Raw genomic sequence first — 23721 nt, 5'->3', positions numbered from 1 at the left:
TCTGCCTAACCTTTGAGTGCTATAACACTGTCTTCAATTTATTTATTTTTTAAATAATTAAAATAAAGACTAGTAAGCTTTTGCCTGTAGTTTACATGATATAAAATAGAAACTTAGCTTACTTATCTCCTGTTATGGTGATAGTAAATCCATCATACTCTTTTCCTGGATCTTTGAGGCTTGGGACTTTGGTGTTTACCGTGAATCCATCTCTTGTTTTACTGTGGAGCTGCTTTCAAACAAATATCAAAAAGTGGATTTTGTTTGTTTGTTCCATATTACAATTAAGACAATATAAGCTTTCCTTTATGCTACATAACTAGGTAAAGGGTAAAGGGACCCCTGACCATTAGGTCCAGTCACAGACAACTCTGGGGTTGTGGCGCTCATCTCGCTTTATTGGCCAAGGGAGCTGGCGTACAGCTTCCGGGGTCATGTGGCCAAAAATATAGCAAGGTTTCTTTCCCATTAAAGTTTACATCTAACATGCATTTTTTTCTCTCACTGCTGAAAGAATTTCACCTATCGCACTCAGGGGAGCTCTTAAAAGTAAGGAAGGTTTACTATTTGTGGACTATGGCCTCGCTAAACATATGCAAATATGTTAGAGCTCTTTTTAGGCATACCACACAACAGAGATGTGCTAAAAACATAGAAGAGATAATAGTTTTCCCTAGTTGTTGATACTTGGGCTATTTCATATTTTCCTGTTCAAATATCAGATGCATGTTGACATTCTTCTTCCGACATGGAAGTCAGGACCTACACAGGAAAACCATTTTGTCAACAGCCTTTAGAGAATTATTGAATTATTCAGCTAACCGCTTTCAACTAATAGAAAACAGCACCCTCAAGGTTATATATTCAATCTCAGAGGGGATTATTTTTAGCTAAAACGGTTGCTAAATTGTGAAATTCTGCCAGTTTGACCATATGAATAAGTAACACATGACCCACTCTGACAAATGAAGTGTTGGCTTCCTACTCAAAGTTATTCACCTCTTTCATTTCATGCTATTTGTATCTTTTCATTTATGTGGTATTTGTTAAGTCTTCCTTGTAATGAGTACTTAAAATGCAGTAAGATCCATTGAGCTTATTTTCTTTACTATGGACAATTTTGCAATTAAAAACCCCTTCATCATTCCAAGAGACACTAATAAACACCCACAATTTGTTACAAAACACTGTAATACACAGAAAACTAGCTTGGAGTTTAGTGAGCTTTCCCTTGCAAAATGACCTTCCTCAGCAAACCCTCATTGTGTACTAGAAAAAAATCATATCCAAGTTTAAAATGGTAACTTTAAGTCCATTTCCACTTTCACATGAAATTTGAAGGATCATCACTAACTAATGTTATTTGCATAATCTTATTTCCAATATTAACAAAAATACAGTTATTTTGCGGGATGGGAGAGGAATTGGGGGGGGGGGGGGATAGAAAGACTACCTTCATTATTGGGAGAAGATCTTCTACTTTTTGCACTTGCTCCAGAGCTTCTCGAACGTCTACTAGTTCTTTGTGGTTATTAGCACTAAATGGTTAGACAAAAGGGTTCAATAGAATTTCAATTAAATATTTTGTTCTAGTTTTTATATTAATGTGAACATATTCTAACAAGAAAACACAATAGCTTTTTAGCATACCTAGGTTATGTTACTGAGAAAATAACCTATACAAGATAACCTATTTATATACAAAGTTAAACCTGGTTGGCATCCGTGTGTCTTGGGAGACGATGGAAAAGTGTGCTGTGGGTGTAGAGAGAGATACAGGAGAGACATGTTTCACTGAAGCTGGGGCAGATGAAGGTGTCTGGTTGTGCTGATGCAGATGCACCACGGGATTTCTTCTCTTTGCGCTCTTCCCAATGGTCATTCCTCCACCAATCATCATTATGGATACTGACCTATCTGTCTGTCTCCAGGCACTGCTGTCATCTGCAAGGGATTCCCACATGGCAGGGTTCATGCATATCACTTTTGTAGACATTGTTGGCAGAGTTGGTCTGCCAATGGGCCTAGTGACTGAAGCGGGCTCCCTTTAGAGCATGCCCTTGGAGATCCTGCCATCTTCCATTCTGTGGACATGACCTAGTCAGTGTAGACGCTGCTGAGACAGGAGTGCAAGCATGCTAGGAATGTGGGTTTAGGAAAGCACATCTTTGATTGAAAATGTGTCCTGCTATGTGGTATCCAAAATCTTCCTGACACAGTGGATATGGAAGGCATTGATGCATCACTCCTGATGGTTGTAAGTTGCCCACAACATACTTCCATAAAGCATGATGCTCAACATGCAAGTCTGGTAGACCTTGGTATTTGCAATTTCCTAGGATGTTAGTCTTTGTCAGGTAAGGCCGAACTCCCTGCAGGCTTGGGCAAAACGGTTGATGAGTCTCAGTAGTGCACTGTCAAGGCTGTGTCATCTGCAAGCAACGTCTCTCAGATAAGGACCCGCTGCACTTTTCTTGGTGCAGGGACGTGCCAGATTGAACAGACCCCCATTGCTCCTTGAATGAACACACCGTCTTCAGTCAAGCTGAATGCATATGAGAGCAACAGGGAGAAGAATATGCTAAAGAGAGTTGGGTGAGAACACAGCCCTGTTTCACACCACTCTTTATAGTTTAATGTTATAATGAGCCCGTGTCCCCTTTTCTGATGTGACTGCAAGGAGACTGAAAGCATTTGCTTCCATTTTCAACTAATCATGGTTGTCAGTAGGTATGAAAGGGCTAAACTGCCCTTAGTTTTACCTACAGTTTATCTGATTAAGGCAACCTCAACCATCATTAAAACTAACCACAGTCTACCATTATGTCCAAACTGGGACAAACACATCTGATCTCATCAGAGCTGCTCCACAGGAGGAGCATGGGAACTTGAGGCTCATCCATGATTATTTCCATAGCAATAACTAAAATATAGTTTAGAGTTATGTTGAACAAGGCAGACTGAAGCAGTACATACTGTTATTACTACACCTTTCCCTTTCTGATATTGTCCTGTGTTAAAAATATATATGTAGACCTGTTGTTCCGTCTTTCTATTTTCATTTGTAATCTTAATATATATGTATGTTCTACCCCACCCTTAAAGGATTCTGGAACAGTGACTGACTCTTAGGGTGAAATAAAGTGGCATCTTCATAGTCACTGAGTGAGCTTCAACACTGAGAAAGGCATTTCCCATATTCAACTTGACACTCCAGCTGCTCTTCAGCTTTTACTCCTTACACATTCATGCTTCCATTTCTTTACTCTTCATCATCTTCTCTCCTGTTAAGACTTTTAAAAAACAATTATCTCAATAAATACAGATTAGTTTTCTTCTCCTTTTCTTCTCCTTCTCTTTTTTAGTCTTCTTTCCCCTTCTGCTGCTACTCCATTCTCTTCTATGTTGATAACAAAAATAGATCTTCTAAAATCTTCTTCTTCAGCATTCTCATTGGCCTGGCTTTTCCTGACCATAGTTTACACCTTTCCTTCATCATCTTCAAACTTGCCTCAGCCTCCTGGCTGCATACAGTCAATCTGACAGTCAGAACTGCCAACGTCCAAGTTTTCAACGTTGCTAAATTTTGATAGTTTTGTCTCCTGCTACTGGAAAAGCATTTGTTTATTCTCTCATGCTTCTTTTTAGTTTGCCAGTTTTTCAGCTTCACCCTCTCCTCTCTGTTCTTAACTCTGTTGCCCATTCGGTTTATTCTGTATCTCAATTTGCCCATATTTTTCCTGCATTACATCCATTTATTGAAATTCATCTCCTTATCAGAAATTATTCGTTACTATGCTTTTACCTTTCGGCCCCTCCTTATCTGTCACCCTTTTTCTTTCTCTCCCGCTGCATTATTATCTTTGCTCAGCCAATGCTTTCTTCTTTGAAAAATCTCAAGTCATTTCTATTTCACGTTTCCATCATCACTTGCTCTCTTTTCTCTGAACCTCACTGACACCTGAAATCTGCACCCTTCTGTCTTTTCAATTGTTTATGCAATGTTTCAAACCATTTCCTAAATATTTGGTTCTAATCTCTTCTTTCCCTCCCCATGGTCTCATCTTGTTTAGATTGTAAGCCTGCAGGCAGGTTGTTTTAAATATTACTGTGCAGCACCTAATTCTTGAACACTATATAAAAATTTGCCGTATTAATGCAGGAAAAGGAAGAATTTATTTACCTATGATAAACAAGGATCCTGTCTTTGATAAAATGAAGCATCTTTTCAAAATATTCCAGATATCTTATGTTAACAACTTGTCCCCTGCAGAGAAGAACATTTTTAAAACGGGACATTAAATAGATAGCAAGCATTTACATACCATTTGTGAAAGTACATATATGATTTCTATGTGGTAAAACACTGGAGTTCAAACTTTGTTCAAGGGACTCTACTTGCCAGAGAACTTTTGTGCATTGCAAAACATTATGGACATGTTACAGCAAAAATCTGTGCGTTTCTACTTAGAAGGGTTCCATGAGACTCATTGGGTTCAATGAGACTTTGAAATAATGGAACTTACTGCTGAGTAAATTTGCATAGATTGCACAGTTAACAGAACATTTTTCAAGTGATATTTACAAGGCAACTTTGACAAATAGCAGATTGTACCACACAGTTTTAATCTTTGATAATTTGTGTATTCTCTTTAAAAATATTAAACTGACAAGAGTCATTGTTAGCATTTAGAAGAAAAAGGATGTAACTATATAAAATTAAAATTCATTTGAGTTTTATTTTGTTTCTGTACTGAGGTTGTCTTTACAGGCAAGCAGACTCCTACATCTATAAAAAAATATTTATAATATTGAAGTCTTAAACTTGAGCCCTTTGAACTTATTGAGCTACTCAACATTATGCATGCACTGGAAAGCTGTAATCATTTTAGGAATGGGAATATTTCACCTAATACAACTTTTCAGCCCTGCTCAGGATATGGTTACACAGACTGCCCATAATTCATCAATATTTTCCCCCAAACCAGAGCCATTGAAATGAAATGAATGAAAACTCATGCACTGATCATTCATTTCAAGATTTATGCCCACTGGATTATATTTGCTTATATCTATTTAAACTCTCCAGCTAAATTTTCATTCTGAGCACTGCTTGCAAACACGAATTTTTGTTTTCCATCTAGAATGTTGTTGATGTAATTGTCCAAACATTCATGAACAGTAAAAAGATATGTCTAGGGCGCAGCTAGCCACACAAACACATATACCAAAGGCAAAACTACATACCATTATTGCACTTGTTGAAGTCCCTTCTCGTTTCCAAGTCTACAAAACAAGATTTCATAGAGCAAGCTTTATAGCCGCAAATACCAAGCGACAAAGCTACTTGTCAATCACAGGGGTTAATTAGGCCACTTGTCTTTAATTTCACTTACCTGAGCCAGTGGTGCTTAATTAGTTTAATTAAACCTGCTATGACTAAACAAGAACTGCATAATAATAGTGATGAAAAGAAGCCTGGAAAGAAGTGGCAGCTTAAGGCAGATTCATCAATGCAGTAAATGGAAAAGCAAGAATCATATTAGCATAAGATTTTTTTTTCTAAAAGGAGCAGAGAAATCATAGTTCCAAATTATTTATTCAAACTTTCCACTTCTAGCACAACCCACTGCTGCCTGTCAAACACTTTCTATGCTGATGACAAGACATTTCACACTACAAAATAAGCTATGATGGATCTAGTAAGAATGCAGTGAGTCTACAAGTGAATTAGAAGTTACCACACTTTCATGGTAGGCCTTGTAGTTATGCAGTCAGCATATATCTATGCCAAGCAGATTTTAGAACTTGACTTTAGATTTTCAGAAAAGTTTTATATGGATCTAGTTAAAGAATATAAATGAAGTCAAGGAAATAAAAATCGGAAGGACCCAAACTGAGTGTAAAATATCCAGCTTGTACAGTGAAAGGTTGATGCTATTGGTAAAGATTGGACAAAGAAATAGAAATAGAAGTAATTGGTCAAAGCAAGAATGCAACAAGTTCTTACTAGGAAACTTACAAACTTTGGCAGCTTAAATATATGCTCCTTAGTCTAAACCCCTGTGATTGACAATATTTTTGTAGTGTTCCCTGCCTTTCCTTCTTTGTGGCTGCTCTAATACCAGATATCTTGTTTTGTAGTATAGGAGAAGAGGGAACATACAACAATTGCTAAGCTATGCTTTGAAGAGAAGTGGGCTTGTGATGAAGCATAATGCAATAATGAATCAGTTGTGCTGCATATATTACCTTTCAGAAATGCCTGGCAAGATTTTAAGTGTAGCTGTGGGTTTCTGTGTAGGAAAAATACCTAACAGAAGGCAGTACTGAAAGATATTGGATTTATTTGTTGGACTCCAAAACAGTGTAGATGTACAATTCCAGCTCCTCAGGAAAAGGAAAAGAAATATCTAAAGGGGCTATAAAACATGCAATACATTACATACTCATTTGAAGAAGAAAATGTCAGAATACAAGTTCAGAAATCCCAACACTGAGAACTCCTATGTGCAAAATGTGTGATTCTGGCACAATTTCTTATGCAAACAAAGTTTCACTAAAGCATCATACCTGATTAGATTGATGTGATTATTAAAGCCTCTGCTAAGACTTCGAGCTGGCATTTGGTCTAACCACAGTACAGGCTGGTCTGGGTCAGCTATCCTGAAAAGAGACACAACATCAACACTGCTTACAGATTTGGTAGTTGTATTAATTCAGGTTTAATTTTTTCATCTATTTTTAAAGAAAGCTTTTATTGCTTTCTTCCACCTACAATAATGGGCTAACCTCAAGAGTTAGAGGAAATTAACTTGGAGATCAGAATCAAACTAATTCCTAAGGGATGTGGGGCGGTGGTGGCGGCAATCTGGGCAACCAATCTGGTCTTTGGGGGGGGCACCTCACCATAACACAGAACCAATAATGACACCCATGGCCAGCAGCACTGCCTGGGAATGCACCCCAAATGCTGACCTGGAAGCCCTCTTACAGTTGCAAAAACATAAGCATAGGAGGAGGATTGGGGCCCGACTGCAACACGTCCGCATTCATAAGGCAGCTGGCAACATTGCCAAGGAAGAGAATGGGAAGGACAGAGAGAATGGAGAATCACTGAGCCTTTACATCTTACAAAACTGGTTAGCTCTTCAGGAAATCAAGGTTATCTTGGTGATGTTCTGTACAACTATTGCTATAACCAAATCTGAAATGTTAAGAGGAATGAAATAATGGACTTAACTTTATTTACTTTAGTTTGCAAGGAGAAAGAACTTTTGTTTCTTGATCTAAGAAGTTGGATTAAAGATTCAAGTTATGCATCGCCCTATATGATACACAATGTGCATACTAATATGAAATGTAAAATTAGAATTTGCATAAGGGGTGAAGCAGGGGGAGGAAAGCATTGTGAAAGAGAGAAAAGAAAAACTCAACATGCCTGGATCAAGCAGTATAGGAAGGTCCAAACACTATGATTTGCCCTGTGGCCTCCAGCCTCCAGGGATGGCCCTTATTAGAAGAATTAAATAGGTTTTGTGAAGTAGTCACATAGACAGGGCTATAAATCATGTAATCAACAGCAGAAGTAAGGATGTAGGAACCACAAAAATCTATAAATACTTCCTCAGTTCACTTTGCCTCTGCCTTTATAAAGTCGATACTTGCTTAGCCTACAGTTTAGTACTCTTGATAATAATAATTCACAAACTAAATTTCCTCCTTTATTACCTTCGCCATTTCACAGCAATGTCAAACATATCTCTCCACTGCATCAGCCTGGTTTTTCCATTAATTCGTACTTTCGAGTTCACCCACGTTCTCTGTACAGCTTGCATTACTTCTATCACAGCTAGCCCCATTGCTGAACAAGAAACAGAAGTAGGTTACCAGTGAAGCCCATTCACATTTATACTTGACATCTAAACGTGAGGCAGAAGCTGAAGCAACAAAATAGTGCAATTCTATGCATGCCCTTGAGGGATGCGGGTGGCTATGTGGGTGAAACCACATAGCCTAGGACTTGCCGATCAGAAGGTCGGCGGCTTGAATCCCCGCGACAGGGTGAGCTCCTGTTGCTCGGTCCCTGCTCCTGCCAACCTAGCAGTTCGAAAGCACGTCAAAGTGCAGGTAGATAAATAGGTACCACTCTGGCAAGAAGGTAAAGGGCATTTCCGTGTGCTGCTCTGGTTCACCAGAAGCGGCTTAGTCATGCTGGCCACATGACCCGGAAGCTGTACGCCAGCTCCCTCAGCCAATAAAGCGAGATGAGCGCTGCAACCCCAGAGTCGGTCACGACTGGACCTAATGGTCAGGGGCCCCTTTACCTTTACCTTATGCATGCCCTTACTATGTTCAGTAAGGCTTACTCTCTAAGTAAGTGGGCATAGAATTGCAGTCTAAGAGATGCAAGTGGATGACTGCATAGGATCTAATATTTAATATCACTGGAGGTTGCTGCCTCATTAAGTATTCACACTTTACAGTACATAATGGACTGTAATAATTATTAGTAGTTTTCTTTTATGTATGAATAAGCTGAACTGCCATATGAATAGAGCATGTTTTATTGCTGAATATCCAATGCTAATCACAGCAAGCGCCATTATATTTTTAATTCCATATTTCAATAAAGTTTTTCCAGTTTACCTCTATGTACTCTCTTGTTTGGAAGAAATCCAGGGGTCTCATATTGCATTAGGGAACCCAACTGATCAGCAACACATATAATCTCTTGCATTTCGGGTTTATAGTTTTCAAATTTCTGAAGTAGTACATCCCTTAAAATCACAAATAAAGCCAGGATTAAATATCAAGATGATTTCTTACATAGATTCTATATTAGTAGCAACCCGTGAGATAGACAAACATTAGAAATATGGTTTAAGATTACCAACCCCTGCCAAGGTTTATTGCAGCTTTCCTTTTTATAACTCTATTTGGGCATAAATAAATAAATAAATTTGTCCACTAGCACCTTAGAGACCAAATAAGTTTGTTCTGGATATAAGCTTTTGTGTGCATGCACACTTCTTCAGATACACTGAAACAGAAGTCACTAGACCCTTATATATAGTGGGAGGGTGGGGTGGGTTTTTTCTCATAAGGGTAGTAGGAGATGGGTGATTGACCCAATGGATATGGTAAACCTGTTGACTGTTAACGACTGCAATTAGTCCTACAGGAAAACTACTGTGCTATTTCTTTTCTGATTGAGTCTTACTTACTTTGCCAAACCTTTATTAGGCATTGCAAATATAGGCCATCATAAAACATCCATATATATATTTATATATACAAATCAACAGGCATGTAAAATATTTAATAACGAGGATTTTCGGTGGAGTTTCTTCCCACTCTAAGAGATACTACTGACAAAAACTCAGCCACCCTGGCAGTTACTTCTGGGTTAATGTCAGACCAATAGAATGTGATATTTTCATTGTGCCATGATGTTAGACTACCCAAAAAAAAGAGGATAGCAAGCATTTACATAGCTGGTTGTACAATGGACAGTAGAAAATAATACCTTCTACAGTGTCCAGCACATTCGAAAAACATCCGCAATGTCTATCATTTCTGGAGATGTTTAAATATCTGCCCTTGATGAAAGCTGAGGGGAAAATATTCAGTCGGGGTAACATAAAGGCTCTGTGTTGGACTGGAATTATTAATTTTGTAATATAAGTGACCCTGTTATCTGTTGTATTTAAACCATAGAAGTCACAGGATCTGATGGAGTCCAACAAACATATTGAAAGGTCAAGGACCGCCTGTTCACATCCATCTAAAGGAGTCTTAACTTCTGCTTATCCTGCCAGCGAGAATACCAAGATCACAACTTCCAAGTGCCCTCTGAACAACCAATAGTTAAGCAGCCTCTAACAAATAATCTAACAAATTCTGTTTCAGAGATCATCGAGTTGCTTTCCAGAATTCTTTCATTTGCAGGAATGTCACATACTATACAGAGTCCTCAGCTTCTGAGGAAATACAACTGGGGGGAAAAAGAATAATCCAGAGTTGCCTTTCTTAAGTGAAATGACAGCTCCAGAGCCACAACACACCATAAAATTTGAATTGTTGTGAAAAATAAGAAAAATAAATAGAAACATTTGCAGAAACTGTTCTTTATAGTACAGACTAAAAGGCATACTGTAGAACAATGAAGCCACTTTCTGCACTAGCTTTTCATTATTTTGGACCTCTAGGATTGTTGAGGTACTTGGTTTTCCTCAGTTTCAAGAACAAAATGGACCATAAATTAATATTACTTATTATGCTGTCCACCAACTAAGTCCCCTTGGCAGGTTAAAAAGTTATGGATCAATAATACAACCAAACAACATATATTAAACATCATAAACCAACTCAGTAAAACCAACATAAAACCCAACACCAGTACAAAACCAGTATAAAAGTAGTATAGAACAGCAAGAAACTGGTATTGGGAAATTGGTGCTAGAAATCTGAAATACAACAAAAAACATAAAGGGTTATGACTAAGTCATACTCAGAGTAGTTCATTTATTTCAATAGGTCCATTTTCAGCAGAACACATTTTTGGAGTTGGTGCAGGCTAGAAATCAACTTGTACCTGTTACAAACACATTCTATAAAACCATAGACTGTATTTGAAGCCATGCGATTAAAGTTAAACCTTGAACTACCACTAGCAAACATTTCCAGTAGAGCCCAAGAATTGGTAAATTTAGTTACCATATTTTTCGCTCTATAAGATGCACTTTTCCCCTCCTAAAAAGTAAGGGGAAATGTGTGTGCGTCTTATGGAACGAATGCAGGCTGCGCAGCTATCCCAGAAGCCAAAACAGTGAGAGGGATCGCTGTGCAGCGCTCCCTCTTGCTGTTCTAGCTTCTGGCTTAGCCGTGCGAAGCCTCCTCGGGGTACGGGGAGCCTCTGGGCTTTTCTGGGAGGTGGGGGAAGGGATAGGGCAGCCCCTCTGTCCCTTCCCCCACCTCCCGCAAAAACCTGGGATAGCCGCGCTCCCTTTAAAGAGCTTTCCTCCTTGGGGAAAAGCCTGCAAGTGCCTCACACACGCTCCTCGCAGCTTGTGAAAGGAAGCGCTGAGCAGAGCCTGGGATGCATATAGGCTCTGCTCAGCGCTCCCTTTAAATAATTTTTTCCCCTTGCATTCCCCCTCTAAAAACTACACACATCTTATGGTCAGGTGCATCTTATGGAACAAAAAATACGGTACTTACTTTATATGTGGTTGTAGTCCTGGCTGTTCTTCATAGTCTTCTATGAGAAAAGGAAGATTTTTGGCCCAGTGATCTTTAAACTTCCCAGGAAGATCCATATCTATATTGTATTCTGTAAGTGGGGTATCAAGGTGGGCATGCAGATAGCGAGAATATTCTGTGAAGGAAGTAAATATCATTTAGCCCCTTTACCTGCAAGTCAGCTTAAATGATCTCTAGGCGAAATGCTTTTCAAGCGATCTGCAGTGCTGAAGAAAAATACGTAAGGAGCTCATATGAAGTTGCTTTATACTGAGCTGGATTCATCTAGCTTTGTCTTGTCTACACTAAGTGGCAGTGGCTCTTCAGGGTTTCAGAAAGGCATTTCTCCCAGCCCGACCTGGAGATGCTAGGGATTGAACTGGGACCTTCTGCACATGCTCTACCACTGATCTATGGCTCTCCCCCAAATCCACACACAAACTACAACCATGTCACTGTTTACTGTTTACATGCTGTAACTGGGGACCTTTCCATACAAAAGCACTATACTTCCTTAAAGTAGTATAAACTTGTGGATCATTTCCCTAATATTTCTTCCATTAGCAGAGATTCTTTAAGTGAGGAACTTTCATCACTGCAACCACTAAACCTTACAACTTCACAATGCCATTTCAATGTACTCCACTTTAGGAATTTTTTGGGGGATAAATTTTCTAAATAATTAAAATAATATGTCTCCTTTTCCTTGAAATACATACTTAACTCTTTGGCAAACTGTATCCAATTGATCAGGGTACATATGGACAACTGCACAAATTCAGTCTTTATTAAGGAAAAAATATCCTGAGCCAATAGTTACGTAAGTAGTCATATACATAACTTTATATTTTCAATTAAAAACAAATCTACAGAAAGGGCATGCCAATTAGCAATAAATTTCATGGATAGCTAGGATTGATGTACAAGCCTAAATATTTTTACCACCGTATGTAAACCTGAAAAAAACTTTCTGCTATGTTTTCTTTGAGGTAAGAAAGCTGTAAAGAATTTCACAATACAGTACATACAGCAATTTTTTAAAAAATGTGCACAAATTTGATACTTAAGTTAACATAGGTTTCAGCAGTGCTATTTTTCTAGAAAAAGAGGTACTGGAACACACCATGAACCTTGTTCTCTTATAATGGCAATGGTGCCCACCCGAGAGGTGCTGGAACTGAGTTCTAGCTGAAAAAAGTCCTGGATCTGGGTATGAAACAATGAATATTTCATTAGCAGCAACTTACCTCTGAGGTATTTCACTTTCAGGTACTCTGTACTAGCTTTCTGACCAGGCAAAGGATCATTTAACATAACTTTAGTTTGAGCTTTTATTCCTTCATAAAATTGCCCCATAGCAACGTGACTAAGACCCTTCATATACTGGCACACCTCATTATATGGTTCGAGTTGCAGACACCTCTAGAAAATTGAAAAGAGAATAATCAATACATTTGTGAGATTGCAGATAAACAAACCACAGATCTTTATTTACTCTTTATCCACACATCCACGACAGTAGAAAAGTACAGATGGGTAGCCGTGTTGGTCTGCCATAGTCGAAATAAAAAAATTCCTTCCTGTAGCACCTTAAAGACCAACTAAGTTAGTTCTTGGTATAAGCTTTCGTGTGCATGCACACTTCTTCAGATACAGTGAAACAGAAGTTACCAGATCCTTCTATATATTGAGAAGGTGGGGAGGGGTATTACTTAGAAGGGTGGTGGGAATCGGAGATTGGCAGATAGCTGAGATGAGCCTGTTGACGACTCTTCACGACTGTAATAGGTCTTACAGGAAAAGGCAAGGGGTGAGAAGGTGAGAAATGGCTTAGTCATGTATAATGAGATAAGAATCCGATGTCTCTGTTCAGACCAGGTTTCTCCATTGTTTTAAGTTTGGTAATGAGTTGTAATTCAGCAGCTTCTCTTTCCAGTCTATTTCTGAAATTCCTTTGTAGTAAAACAGCTACTTTGAGATCTTGTATAGAATGTCCTGGGAGATTGAAGTGTTCTCCTACTGGTTTCTCTGTTTTGTGATTCTTGATGTCAGATTTATGTCCGTTTATTCTTTGGCGTAAGGTTTGGCCTGTTTGTCCAATATAGAGAGCTGAAGGACACTGTTGGCATTTGATGGCATACACAATGTTAGACGATGAGCAAAGTAGAAAAGTAATTTGTCCCAGCCATCTTGAGTCTATGTGGAAGTTAGAAGAAAAGGAGAAGCGATGTGCCAGTTTTTAAAACAAACAAGCAGAAACCTTCCACAGGGGAAAGGTTTTTGTCCAGTCCATTTCTACTGTTATCCACTGGACAGAAACTTCAAGACAGTCTTTCAATCTAAAGGAAGCCCTCAAGAAGGCTGCAACTTTTCTTATATATGACAGTGAACATGAAAGTCTTTGTGATTGTATGCACATTTGAGAGCTTAGTAGCCTAAAGGTGTCTCATTTATGTATCTATGTTTGTTTGCATATATAATAACCACACACAGCACAGACAGATATGAGTATATATGATGGAACTGCTGTAACTCGTCACAATTGCTTACCTTAAAGTTTTTCAGAGCTTCATTCAGGCTACCATGATGATAAAGCATCATTCCCCCAAGTTGTATTGTCTGAACGTGATTTTGATTTAGCATCAGTGCCTTTTGAAAGTTTTCTGTAGCAGCTTCAAAGTTACCAAGCTCTCTAAAGGGATTAATAAATAGCAAAAAACAGCAATTAAAATGTTTATTTAGCTAAGTTGCTATTTACTGAAATTAACCAACATGGGCTCTAAAAATCAGTATCATATTAAAAAGATTTTAAACAATAAATCTGTGATTTTTTTCAAGCAGCAATCCTACATGCATGTACTGAAGATTAGGCTGCAATTGTTCCTACTCCTTAGTAGAGATGTATCTGACTGTATTATCTAATTTAATCTGTTTAAGATATAAAAAGACCAGTCAGGAAAATGACTTTGAAAGTATATATTATTTAAGGCAAAGGAAGTCTTTTTACTCCAAAGTAATCTTAAAATAACTTGCCCCCCTCATTAAATTATTGGAATTACGTTTCAGTCTCATATTATATCACTAAAGCGATATCCGAACATTTTAACAAACCAGCATAACACAGTCTGGATGAAAACCTCCCTTCTATATGTTCCTTAAACAATTCACATTTGAGGGTCAAAGAGTGAAATGTAAAGGCATTTTGCTTACCGATAGGCCTGCCCCAGACTTTTATATGCATCAATAAAATCTGCTTTCTGCTTAAGGGCTTCTTTGAATGATTCAATAGCTTCCTGGGTAAAACACAACCATTTACTCTTGTTAATTAAACTATTGTGCTATTAAGATTAAGATTAAGATTCCTATTGGGATTTTTTTAATAATTATGGAAATACTTTGTGGGAGATCTGTACAGGTAAACACAAGGCAATACATTGGGCAATATATTTATAACTGCATGTGCAAAAATGTCCTCAGAGACTGAAATATGAAATGTCCAAAAAGCTTAGTCTCTCTTAGGATCACACAACCAATCTACTAATATACATTTCTGTTATCACAAATTTGCCTAAGGTCTATCAACCAAATGATAAACTCAACAAATAACTAACATCAGGGACAGGAGGGGGGGACTAAACAACTTTAAAATCTCTCTACATTGTTCTATATTTATTTATCAGATATTTTAAGCACCAATCCAAACACTCAAATAGATGTAATGCCAACTGATAAATTAGATACATGTAATTATTTGATACAATTATGTTACTGTGAAGTCTCTTAGATACAAATTAAGGTAGTTACTGCTGAAACATTTTGAATCTGACATGTCAAAAGTGTTCCATTCTCATTAAACAACTCTGTTATAACTAACAGCTGTGAAAAGCTATGTAAAGGCCCCTGTCTGGACCTTTGGAAAGACACCTGGAGTAGATAAGGCTAAACACTCTGGGTTGGAACAATCATAAAGCAGACTTTGTTAATTGCTAATGGTAACATACCTCCAGCTAAAGGGCAGTATATAAATTCAATAATAAACAAACAAACAAGCATATGCATTCATCACACATATAGTAGAAATTGCACAGTTATTCAAAATAATTACCTTTAGAAGTCCTCTATGAAAAAATGTTAAACCTTTGTAAAGCATAGCTATAGGCTGGTTTTTGTTTAGTTCAAGGGAGTTCTGAAAGTCTTCATGGGCACTTGAATAGTCCTGTGACAGAAAAACAACTTCCATCAGACAGAAAACTGCTAGATCTAACACAAAGGCAACACAAACAATGTTGTAGTTACAGGATACCAAGCCTTCCATATCACAAAATTATTAACTCTTAAAATGAAAAGAACAGTTTATGGTGGTCTTGGGCTACAATCCTAGACCTATTACTTGGGAGTTTCACTGAATTCAGTAGGTTGCAAAAGAAATTTGTTCCCTCTATTTTTATAATGGTTCCAGGGGAAAAGCAACCTAAATTATGGTAACTGAAGAAACTGGAGTGATAATAAGTCAAGAAAAGTCCCCAGAAATAATCTGCTGCCAAAATCTCTACAGATATCAGCTGTTCCTTCTACTTTTTGAAATAATACTTTTGTAACCAAGTTGGTGCTCTAAAAGAATGAATTTTTTTTTTAAAAAAAATGTGTTCTGCCTTGAACTTTTTAAAGAAGTAGTAGTGTATACGTGCCTTAAATAAACATATGCTTTTAAAAAATCATCACAAAAATTGCTTTTGTACACCCTTCCTGCAAAAATAGGTGCTGAACAAAAATATGTATCAGCAGTTTCTCTCAGTCTAAAATACTTGAATCTGTTTCCTCAGACAGATTCTGTAAGGCTATCTTGTTGCAAGAGAATAGGTGATCTCCCTCTGCCTCCCAAACTCAGTTCTCTTTAAAGGAGATAGATAGAATAGCTTGTAGCTTATAATACATTGCAAATATGACCCTTGAGACTAAGCACCTATCCCAGCTCATTCTCTGCAGGTGCTCAACTGAAAACTAACCTCAGATATGAAGTAAAGAGTACCTCTGTGTCGGTAAAGTCGTGCAGAGGGTTTTAGCTGAATAGCTTTAGTGAGGTCAGCCAGCGCTTCACTCATTTGACCCAGAGGAGACAGTATCTGTAAAACCAAGATAATACTTTGAGCAAGATTGTACAAATAATCCTTCATTTTCAAAATGATTTTAGGTTGCAATATGTAATAACTATGCACAAAAAATTAATTTTGCGTTGAGTAATTAAACAAGTGCATTATTTACATTAAAAAGTTGTACATTAAAATTGATTGGAGCACATGCATATATTACATTACATCTATTTAACTTTAAAAAGCAGACTAAGACCTATTAATTTTGTCAGGTATTAAGGGGCTGAAGGAGAAAAAGTGGGTTTGGGTTTTACTGAAATGACGTATTTCTTCCTACTAACTTTTTTCTAAGCCCATCTGTATAGCTTATAAGAAAATTGTTGCATTTATTATTACAAGCATCCTTCTATACAGTAACAAAGAAAATGAAGAGTTAATGACATTCACGGACCCTCTGAAGGCTGACAGCTACAAACACTAGTGTAATTATGCTTTTCAATAGAAATAAAATACCGGTAAACAATAGAAAGTGTCCTTTCATACTGCATCACGGTGTGGTACGCTGGTTTGACATCATCTGATAGGAAGCGCCTACATAGCGTGGTGAATACAGCACAAGATATTATGGGCTGTCCCGTGAATCCGCTGGATGAAATAGCGGAAGAACGTTGCCTCAGGAAAGTGAGTAGCTTTGGTATTTTATTTTTGTCTTAATGTATTGATAGCTGTATATTGATTAACATCAAATCTTAATTCATATATTATTAGGAATATGACCAAGAACTTTCAACAATAAACATATAGAAACATACAGAAAATAACTGGATAAACAAAATAACAATAAGGTATAGATAAGGTATAGACATCAGAAAATCTTTTAAAAGTGGAAGAAATACCTCTGCTCGCTGCTCAAACACTTCAGCTTGATCTGGGACCAGACTAATGACTCTGCTCAGCTCAAACAAAGCTAGCTCTGCATTTTTTATATCCTTAAAAATGGGGGGGAAATATGTAAGTAACAATGTATGCTTAGTCATAGGGAGGTTATGGTGACAATTTTTAAATTGTACAACACTCAGTGAATCAAAATTCTTGGTTTCATCATGGAATATTTTGATGTGTGCTAAGAGTCATATACATGCAATATCAGAACAAACAAGGCTAAGTATTCCAGTTACTATGGGACCATCATGAATCTGCTATTGCCAGGGCTGGCCTGCCCATGAAGCACCATGAGGCAACTGCCTCAGATGGTAGAAGGGAAATAAAAATCTTTATATTTTATCATTATTGTAGTTGCAAAAATAATATGTATCCTAAAAAGCAATCGGAAGTGAAGGGACTGTACAAATAACTTCTGGGTTTGGAATAAGTACATTCCTCTTGAGCAAAAAATCATTGGCTAGAGCAGGGGGTGTCAGCCTGGTCCCTACCGCCCACTAGTGGGCGTTACAGGATTCTAGGTGGGCAGTAGGGGGTTCTACGGCACAAGCTGAATCCTCCTTCCATCGAGCACTGGTGGGTGGTAAGGAAATTTTAACATCAAGAAAGATGCATTAGTGGGCGGTAGGTATAAAAAGGTTGACTACCCTGGGCTAGAGTGCCATGACCACTGCTGGGGGAACTGCTTCCCTGGAAGTGGAGAGTATGGAGTCATGGAGTTGAATAGAAGGAAACGTCACACAACTGATGTTGTCCATTAAAAATGTGCAGAGAGTGACAGCAGTGTCTGATCCCAACAATCCTGAAGGAAAAGAGAATCCTTCACACGGCTGTCTAGAACCAACCAATACCAACCCCCGCCTCATTATTGCAAATCTTCTGTCTTAGGCAAAGTTGCAATTCTAACCGCTTACTGTAAGAAACAAATAGAGGCCCCAGGTTCAGGAGCAGTCTATCTCTGAGTACCAGGTGAGGTGACATTTTTTTTGTTCATCTCAAGCACCAAAATGCCTTAGGCCAGCCCTGGTGAATGCATATATATTATGAAATTCATTATCATGTGCGGCTTTTAAAATGTTATACTCACATGCAGCCCTTTCTTTCCATATGCTATCCCTCGTCCATAAATTGCACTAACAAGCTCTGGTTGCTCCTATTTGAAGCAAAATAAAATAATCTTTAGAAGGTTCCACTTGTCCTAATAGTGAATGCTACATTCCATCATACATAACCAAAGCCAAAATTCATGCATTTCATCCACATTCATTTGCATTTCTAAGGAGTTACTTTGGGCTTATGCATACAATTAAAGAGCAGCTTGGTGGGCAGTTTTACACAGAAGATGCTTAAAAGGGGAAACTACTATAGGAGTGGAGTGTGTGTGCTCCTTTAGTCTTTGCACTGTCTCTGTAAACTTATTAACCTCTGCATTTTTATTACTTTAAAAACCATTGCTCATTTCAGACCTCTTCTTTGCTATACTGTAGTTACAAATCTCATTTCATATTCATATATTAAATAATACATTCTGGTACATGAATGCATAAATTACAGCTACACAAAATTTCCATAATACAACAGGAGAAGTGAAAAGTGTTCTGGTGATTGGGTCAGCAGAGCTGCTTTTCAAAGTCATATAGTTTGAGTCTGAAGGAATTGAACTTATATGTGATGTGCCAAGTTCTACTGACATTTCCCACTGCCACTAAAATCAGCTTTAGGTGGCTGTGAATTTGAGTAGAAGAATAGTAGTACTATTGAACTCTTTCTCTGCCAGCCATTTTCCCCACTCAAAATCATACATGGACACACGTGTCATATCTAGTTTGAGACTTGCAACAGTTATGGACTAAGGAATTCAACCTACCAAAACCTTCCAGCCTGAACCTTTACAATAGTGTAATCATATTGGGCTGTGATTTGGAGTAGACATGCCTGTTCGATTATAGTTTGTGAAATTTTCCTATCAAGACCCCAAGAAGTTGCATGTCAAGTTAAGCTAAGTTGCCTCCCCATGTAACATTTCCATAACAGTCATATCCCTCTTCACATCAACCTATATCCTTCTGTTTACATTTTTAACTCTGTTACCTTCAAGGAGTTCTGCCTCAGACCCATTTCCCTTTTATAGATTCAAGTTTCCATTCCATCCATCCATCTGTTACAGTATATAGGCTAAGCCAGGGGTCAGCAGACTTTTTCAGCAGGGGGCTGGTCCACTGTCTCTCAGACCTTGTGAGGGGCCAGACTATATATTTTTTTTTGGGGGGGGGGGGGATGAACGAATTCCTATGCCCCACAAATAACCCAGAGATGCATTTTAAATAAAAGCACACATCCTACTCATGTAAAAACACCAGGCAGGCCCCACAAATAACCCAGAGATGCATTTTAAATAAAAGGACACATTCTACTCATGTAAAAACACACTGATTCCCGGACTGCCTGCGGGCCGGATTTAGAAGGCAATTGGGCCGGATCCAGCCCCTGGGCCTTAGTTTGTCTACCCATAGGCTAAGCAGTTTCTGCCATCTGTCACTCTTCTCTAGGAAGGCAGGTATTCTACCTTGGGGAGTTCTATTATCTAAGTCTAAAACTACAATGTAATAGGAGTGAAAAATCACCTGGAGCATTGTGGAGAAGTGCCGCACAGCTTCATCATAAAGGCCACTGCCAATCAATACATAAGCGAAAGCTGTCAAAATAGTGTTACGGGTTAGTGTTATGTTATGAATTCCACATTTGCCATGCATATAAGAATTGCTGAATACCTGCCAAAGAGTTTAATTGAGGGGTATGATTTCTGAAAAGAGAGTTTTGAATACAAGTTATTTCATAAGCTATCAAATACAACATAATAATAAGGAAATAGTTTCATTAAAGTATCAACATTTAAAATATTCAGTGATTTTTTTCCTGTAAAGCGTAGTCCAAGGCTTGAAACCACACTTTGCATCACTGTACACTTTTGGGTAATTTAAAATTTCCACTTGGTGGCAATAAGTAACAAAGAAAAACATTCCAATCCCACCCATTTAAATGGTCCCCGATTCAATCTCTGGCATCTATGGGGGTAACTGAAGTGCAAACAGGCAATCTGGATAAAGCCATAGAAATATTCAATAAAGATATTAACCTAGCTTCTCCACATAGGACTGAGAAAGCCTGGAAAGCCACTCCATCTTAAAGTCTGTGTCTTTAAGTCTTTAATGTGGTTTCCCATTAAACAGCATCACTACTGCAAGGAGTTTTAGCTGTGCAGTGGACCTTCCCTGCGAGCCCTGTAAATCTGCTCCAGAAGGCAAGTCTATAAACATTTACCTGGGAATAAGTCCCACTGAAGTCAGTGGACTTGCTTCCAAGTAGACATACTTACAACTAGTTGACTAAAGTACCACTGAAAGCAGAGAAGTCCAGTGTTATGTGTAAATAAAAATGCTCACAGGATAATGACAGGGTGGCAGTGCAATGCCACTAGACTAGAAGACCAACTCCAGGATGGATGCTATAACCAGCTGGAACAAGCAAGATTGGTGACAGGTTAAAAGTGAAGCTGGATTCACATGTGCAGGCCTGTGTTTGTGTTTCACCTTTGTGGTTATCTCTACTATAAAGATAAGATAAAAGTCAAATGGTTAACACATCCAACTGCATGTATGAATCTACCCACAATAATTATTACATAAAGACTCAGCATGAGCATAACACTGGAGAATTCAGGTTAAGAGGACAGAATGCAAAAATGAATTATTTTATAAGTGTCAATGGGCAGAATCCAATGTTACACAAGCAGCCTTCCAAACCTGTGACAGGAATTTCACCATCCTCCAAAATCTGTCCTCCAGCACACCAACCTTCTAGAGCAGATTTTTCAGGCATGTGGAGGGCTGCCAGGAAGGCAGGGTGAAGCGGGATGAGGGGACCATGAACTCCCACTGCATAAGTAACAGTCTGGTCCACTCACACAGAGACAGGACTGAATACAACCTAATGCTCTTCATCTTAATTTTATTCTGTGGACAGTCATGGTCAAGTATTTAAAAATGAATTAGGATTATTAGATATCAGTACCACTATTTTCGGAACATTTTGCAGCACTCATAAGTGATATAATTCAACTATATATAGCTACTACCGATCACCAACCACACACAGAACCTCTTACCTAATTCTTCATTGGTATTGTCATCATCTGTGGCAAATGGAAATCTTTTTTGTTCTGCAAGTGACTTTGCTTGACTCTGCAAAACATTTACCAAATTAAACTAATACCACTAAAATAAAAATTGAGGACATGAACAAACCAAAGTTAAATTAAGTCTCAATGACTTCCCTGCAACAGTGTCAAGCAAAGGCTTAATTCTACCACAGAAATCATGTGACTTAAAAATGCTTAGCTAGATTGGGTCCAAAGTGCTTATCACATCAAAATTTAACACCAGATAAAGCAAGAACAGCTGGTTCTAATGGATCTGGAAAATAACATATATTCTTTAAAACAAGTTAAAATATTTATAGTTTCAGTGATATTCATAGTTCAAATACTGTTAGCATCTTAACCTCTGCAGTCTTCAAACAGTGTATGTAATCTAATAAATTTGATTTCCTTTCCTTTGGATTGATAAATACATTTCTTAAGTATTATGATCATTGTAATAGATATGTCACTTCAGCAAAAATTCATCAGCAGTCTCCTTGTTATACACAGTGAACAAATAAACATACCAAAAGTTTTTCAGTATTGAGGGAAAGCAGGGATTCACAAGAGGGAGACCTTTGTAGTTCACAGTCTGAGTCATGAAAGTGCAAAAAAGAAGAATCTAAAATGGAAACATTTTCACTGTTAATTGGTATGCTCAGCTTAAAACGGCTACAGAATTTGGACACTAAGGAAGGCAGTGCTAATTATACAACTGTTCACATGGAAAGAACATTTCTAGGCTAATCGTTCAAATATTGCACCTTGTGTTATGGGATGCCATACAACGGCTAAACGTACCTTTTTTGTGTATAAGACTATTTTTTCAAGTTTAACACGGATATTGCATATGGGGGATTTCTTTATTTGGAGTCTCAAAAAATAGGGGGCGTGTTATACACGGGGAAATGCAGTAAATAAAGAACACTCACGCTGCATTCACTCTACATGTTTAGGTGTGCACCTAGATGAGGTAAAATGTGCAAGGAAACTTTAGTTCCTTGCTCTTGAATGGAACGAAATCCAAGTACGTAGGTGTACTTTAATTTGCCCTTGCCTTCCCCTTCTGCTGCTGCTGTTTAACTGTATACTAGGTCCCCGCAATGAAACATCAGAAGGGGAAGGCAAGGGCAAATTAAAGTGCACCTACGGAGTTGGATTTCGCTTCACTGAAAGCGCCTCAGGGCTTCGGTTTATGACACTGTGCAGAGCGCGGCAAGCGAAGAGAAGAGTCAGGAAGAGCTTTCCGCTTCTCCGCCGCTACTCAAAAGAACTTGACAGGTGAATTTGCACGAGCCGGCTTGGCCCCTTGGGAGAGGAGGCGGCGGCAGCAGCAGGAGCAGCAGCAGCAGCTCATCACTCAACACAGCCGCTTTCTAGCCAGCCGAGACTTGCCGCCTCTCCCTTAAGCAAGCGGAGCGGAGAACACTTCGGAAAGAGAAGCAAAGGGCGCGCCCTGCCCTTCCTCCCCTCAGGCCCGGTCCACACATGCGGCGGAATGAAGTGTCAAGTCATAAGGAGGCGGAGAGCCGGGCTGTACCACTTCAAAATGCAGGCGCGGAATATGAAATTGCTGGGAAGTGGGGTCGTCCTCTAGGTAGATAAGAGCCAAAGCAAAGCATGGAAGGGTCTAGCAGAGACCCCTCTGCCTGTTGGGCTGAGAGAGCTTCTTATCTCCTCCCCCTCACCTGCGCCCTGAAATGGTACAGCCCACTCAGCCACCTCAGGATTCCGCCGCCTCAGGCAGGACCCCATTTGGGAGGAGGGCGGCGGCGTGGCTCCCCCTCCGCGCCAGAAAGCCGAGCAACCGCCGCTGGCTCTTTCCTCCCTCCCTCCCGTCACTCACCACAGTCGCCGGCTGCGGCCGCCGCGTACTGTTCCCCTCCCCACTCAGCCGCCAGGAACTCCGGGCAGCCTCTGCTCCCTTGGCCCTGCTGACGGCGCGGCTCCTGCCTAAGAAGCGATAACGACGGGTACTGCTCCGTCAGGGCGAGCGCCAGCCGAGTCGCCGCCAGCAGCCACAGCAGCGTCGAGAGCAGCCCCGACGGCGCACTGACACTTGGCCAACGGCCCCCGAACGCAGCGGCAGGTGCCATCTTCCCAGCGCGCCTGCGCACAGTAACTTAACTTTTTTGCGTTTCCCTCTTTTGCGCCGGGACCCGGCGAGGAACGGGTGGACCGGGTTGCTTTCTGGGAATTGTAGTTTGTAGCCGGCCGGGTTTCCGCGGAGCTTCGACAGGCTCGTGA

At 39.2% G+C, this 23721-nt stretch overlaps 1 protein-coding gene across 4 annotated transcripts in view; it reads right to left on the bottom strand.

Moving 5' to 3' along the window:
• Nucleotides 1-23577, bottom strand: part of TTC13 (tetratricopeptide repeat domain 13) — a 28946-nt gene extending 5369 nt beyond the window's left edge. Inside the window, exons 1-18 of one of the 4 annotated variants that reach the window (XM_080998622.1) lie at nt 23321-23577; nt 22002-22096; nt 21442-21517; nt 19901-19971; nt 18364-18429; nt 17231-17323; nt 16251-16367; nt 15350-15460; nt 14455-14537; nt 13795-13936; nt 12492-12666; nt 11224-11380; nt 8650-8780; nt 7732-7864; nt 6574-6666; nt 4184-4267; nt 1454-1538; nt 123-232 (exon numbers count right to left, since the gene is read on the bottom strand). In XM_080998622.1, coding sequence (XP_080854748.1) covers nt 123-232; nt 1454-1538; nt 4184-4267; nt 6574-6666; nt 7732-7864; nt 8650-8780; nt 11224-11380; nt 12492-12666; nt 13795-13936; nt 14455-14537; nt 15350-15460; nt 16251-16367; nt 17231-17323; nt 18364-18429; nt 19901-19971; nt 21442-21517; nt 22002-22096; nt 23321-23570 — 2072 coding nt within the window. In that variant the 5' untranslated portion in view covers nt 23571-23577. Of the gene's footprint in view, nt 1-122; nt 233-1453; nt 1539-4183; nt 4268-6573; nt 6667-7731; nt 7865-8649; nt 8781-11223; nt 11381-12491; nt 12667-13794; nt 13937-14454; nt 14538-15349; nt 15461-16250; nt 16368-17230; nt 17324-18363; nt 18430-19367; nt 19481-19900; nt 19972-21441; nt 21518-22001; nt 22097-22406; nt 23182-23320 lie in introns of those variants that run through there. The other 3 variants (XM_080998623.1, XM_080998624.1, XM_080998625.1) reach the window with 3 other exon arrangements.
• Between the last annotated feature and the right edge of the window lie 144 nt (nt 23578-23721).

This window comes from Podarcis pityusensis (genome assembly GCF_964106645.2).
Source record: "Podarcis pityusensis genome assembly, chromosome: 3".
In the NCBI taxonomy this organism is placed as follows: Eukaryota; Metazoa; Chordata; class Lepidosauria; order Squamata; family Lacertidae; genus Podarcis; species Podarcis pityusensis.
The sequence above is the reverse complement of the archived record's forward strand: the minus strand, read 5'-3'. Positions and strand labels throughout refer to the sequence as shown.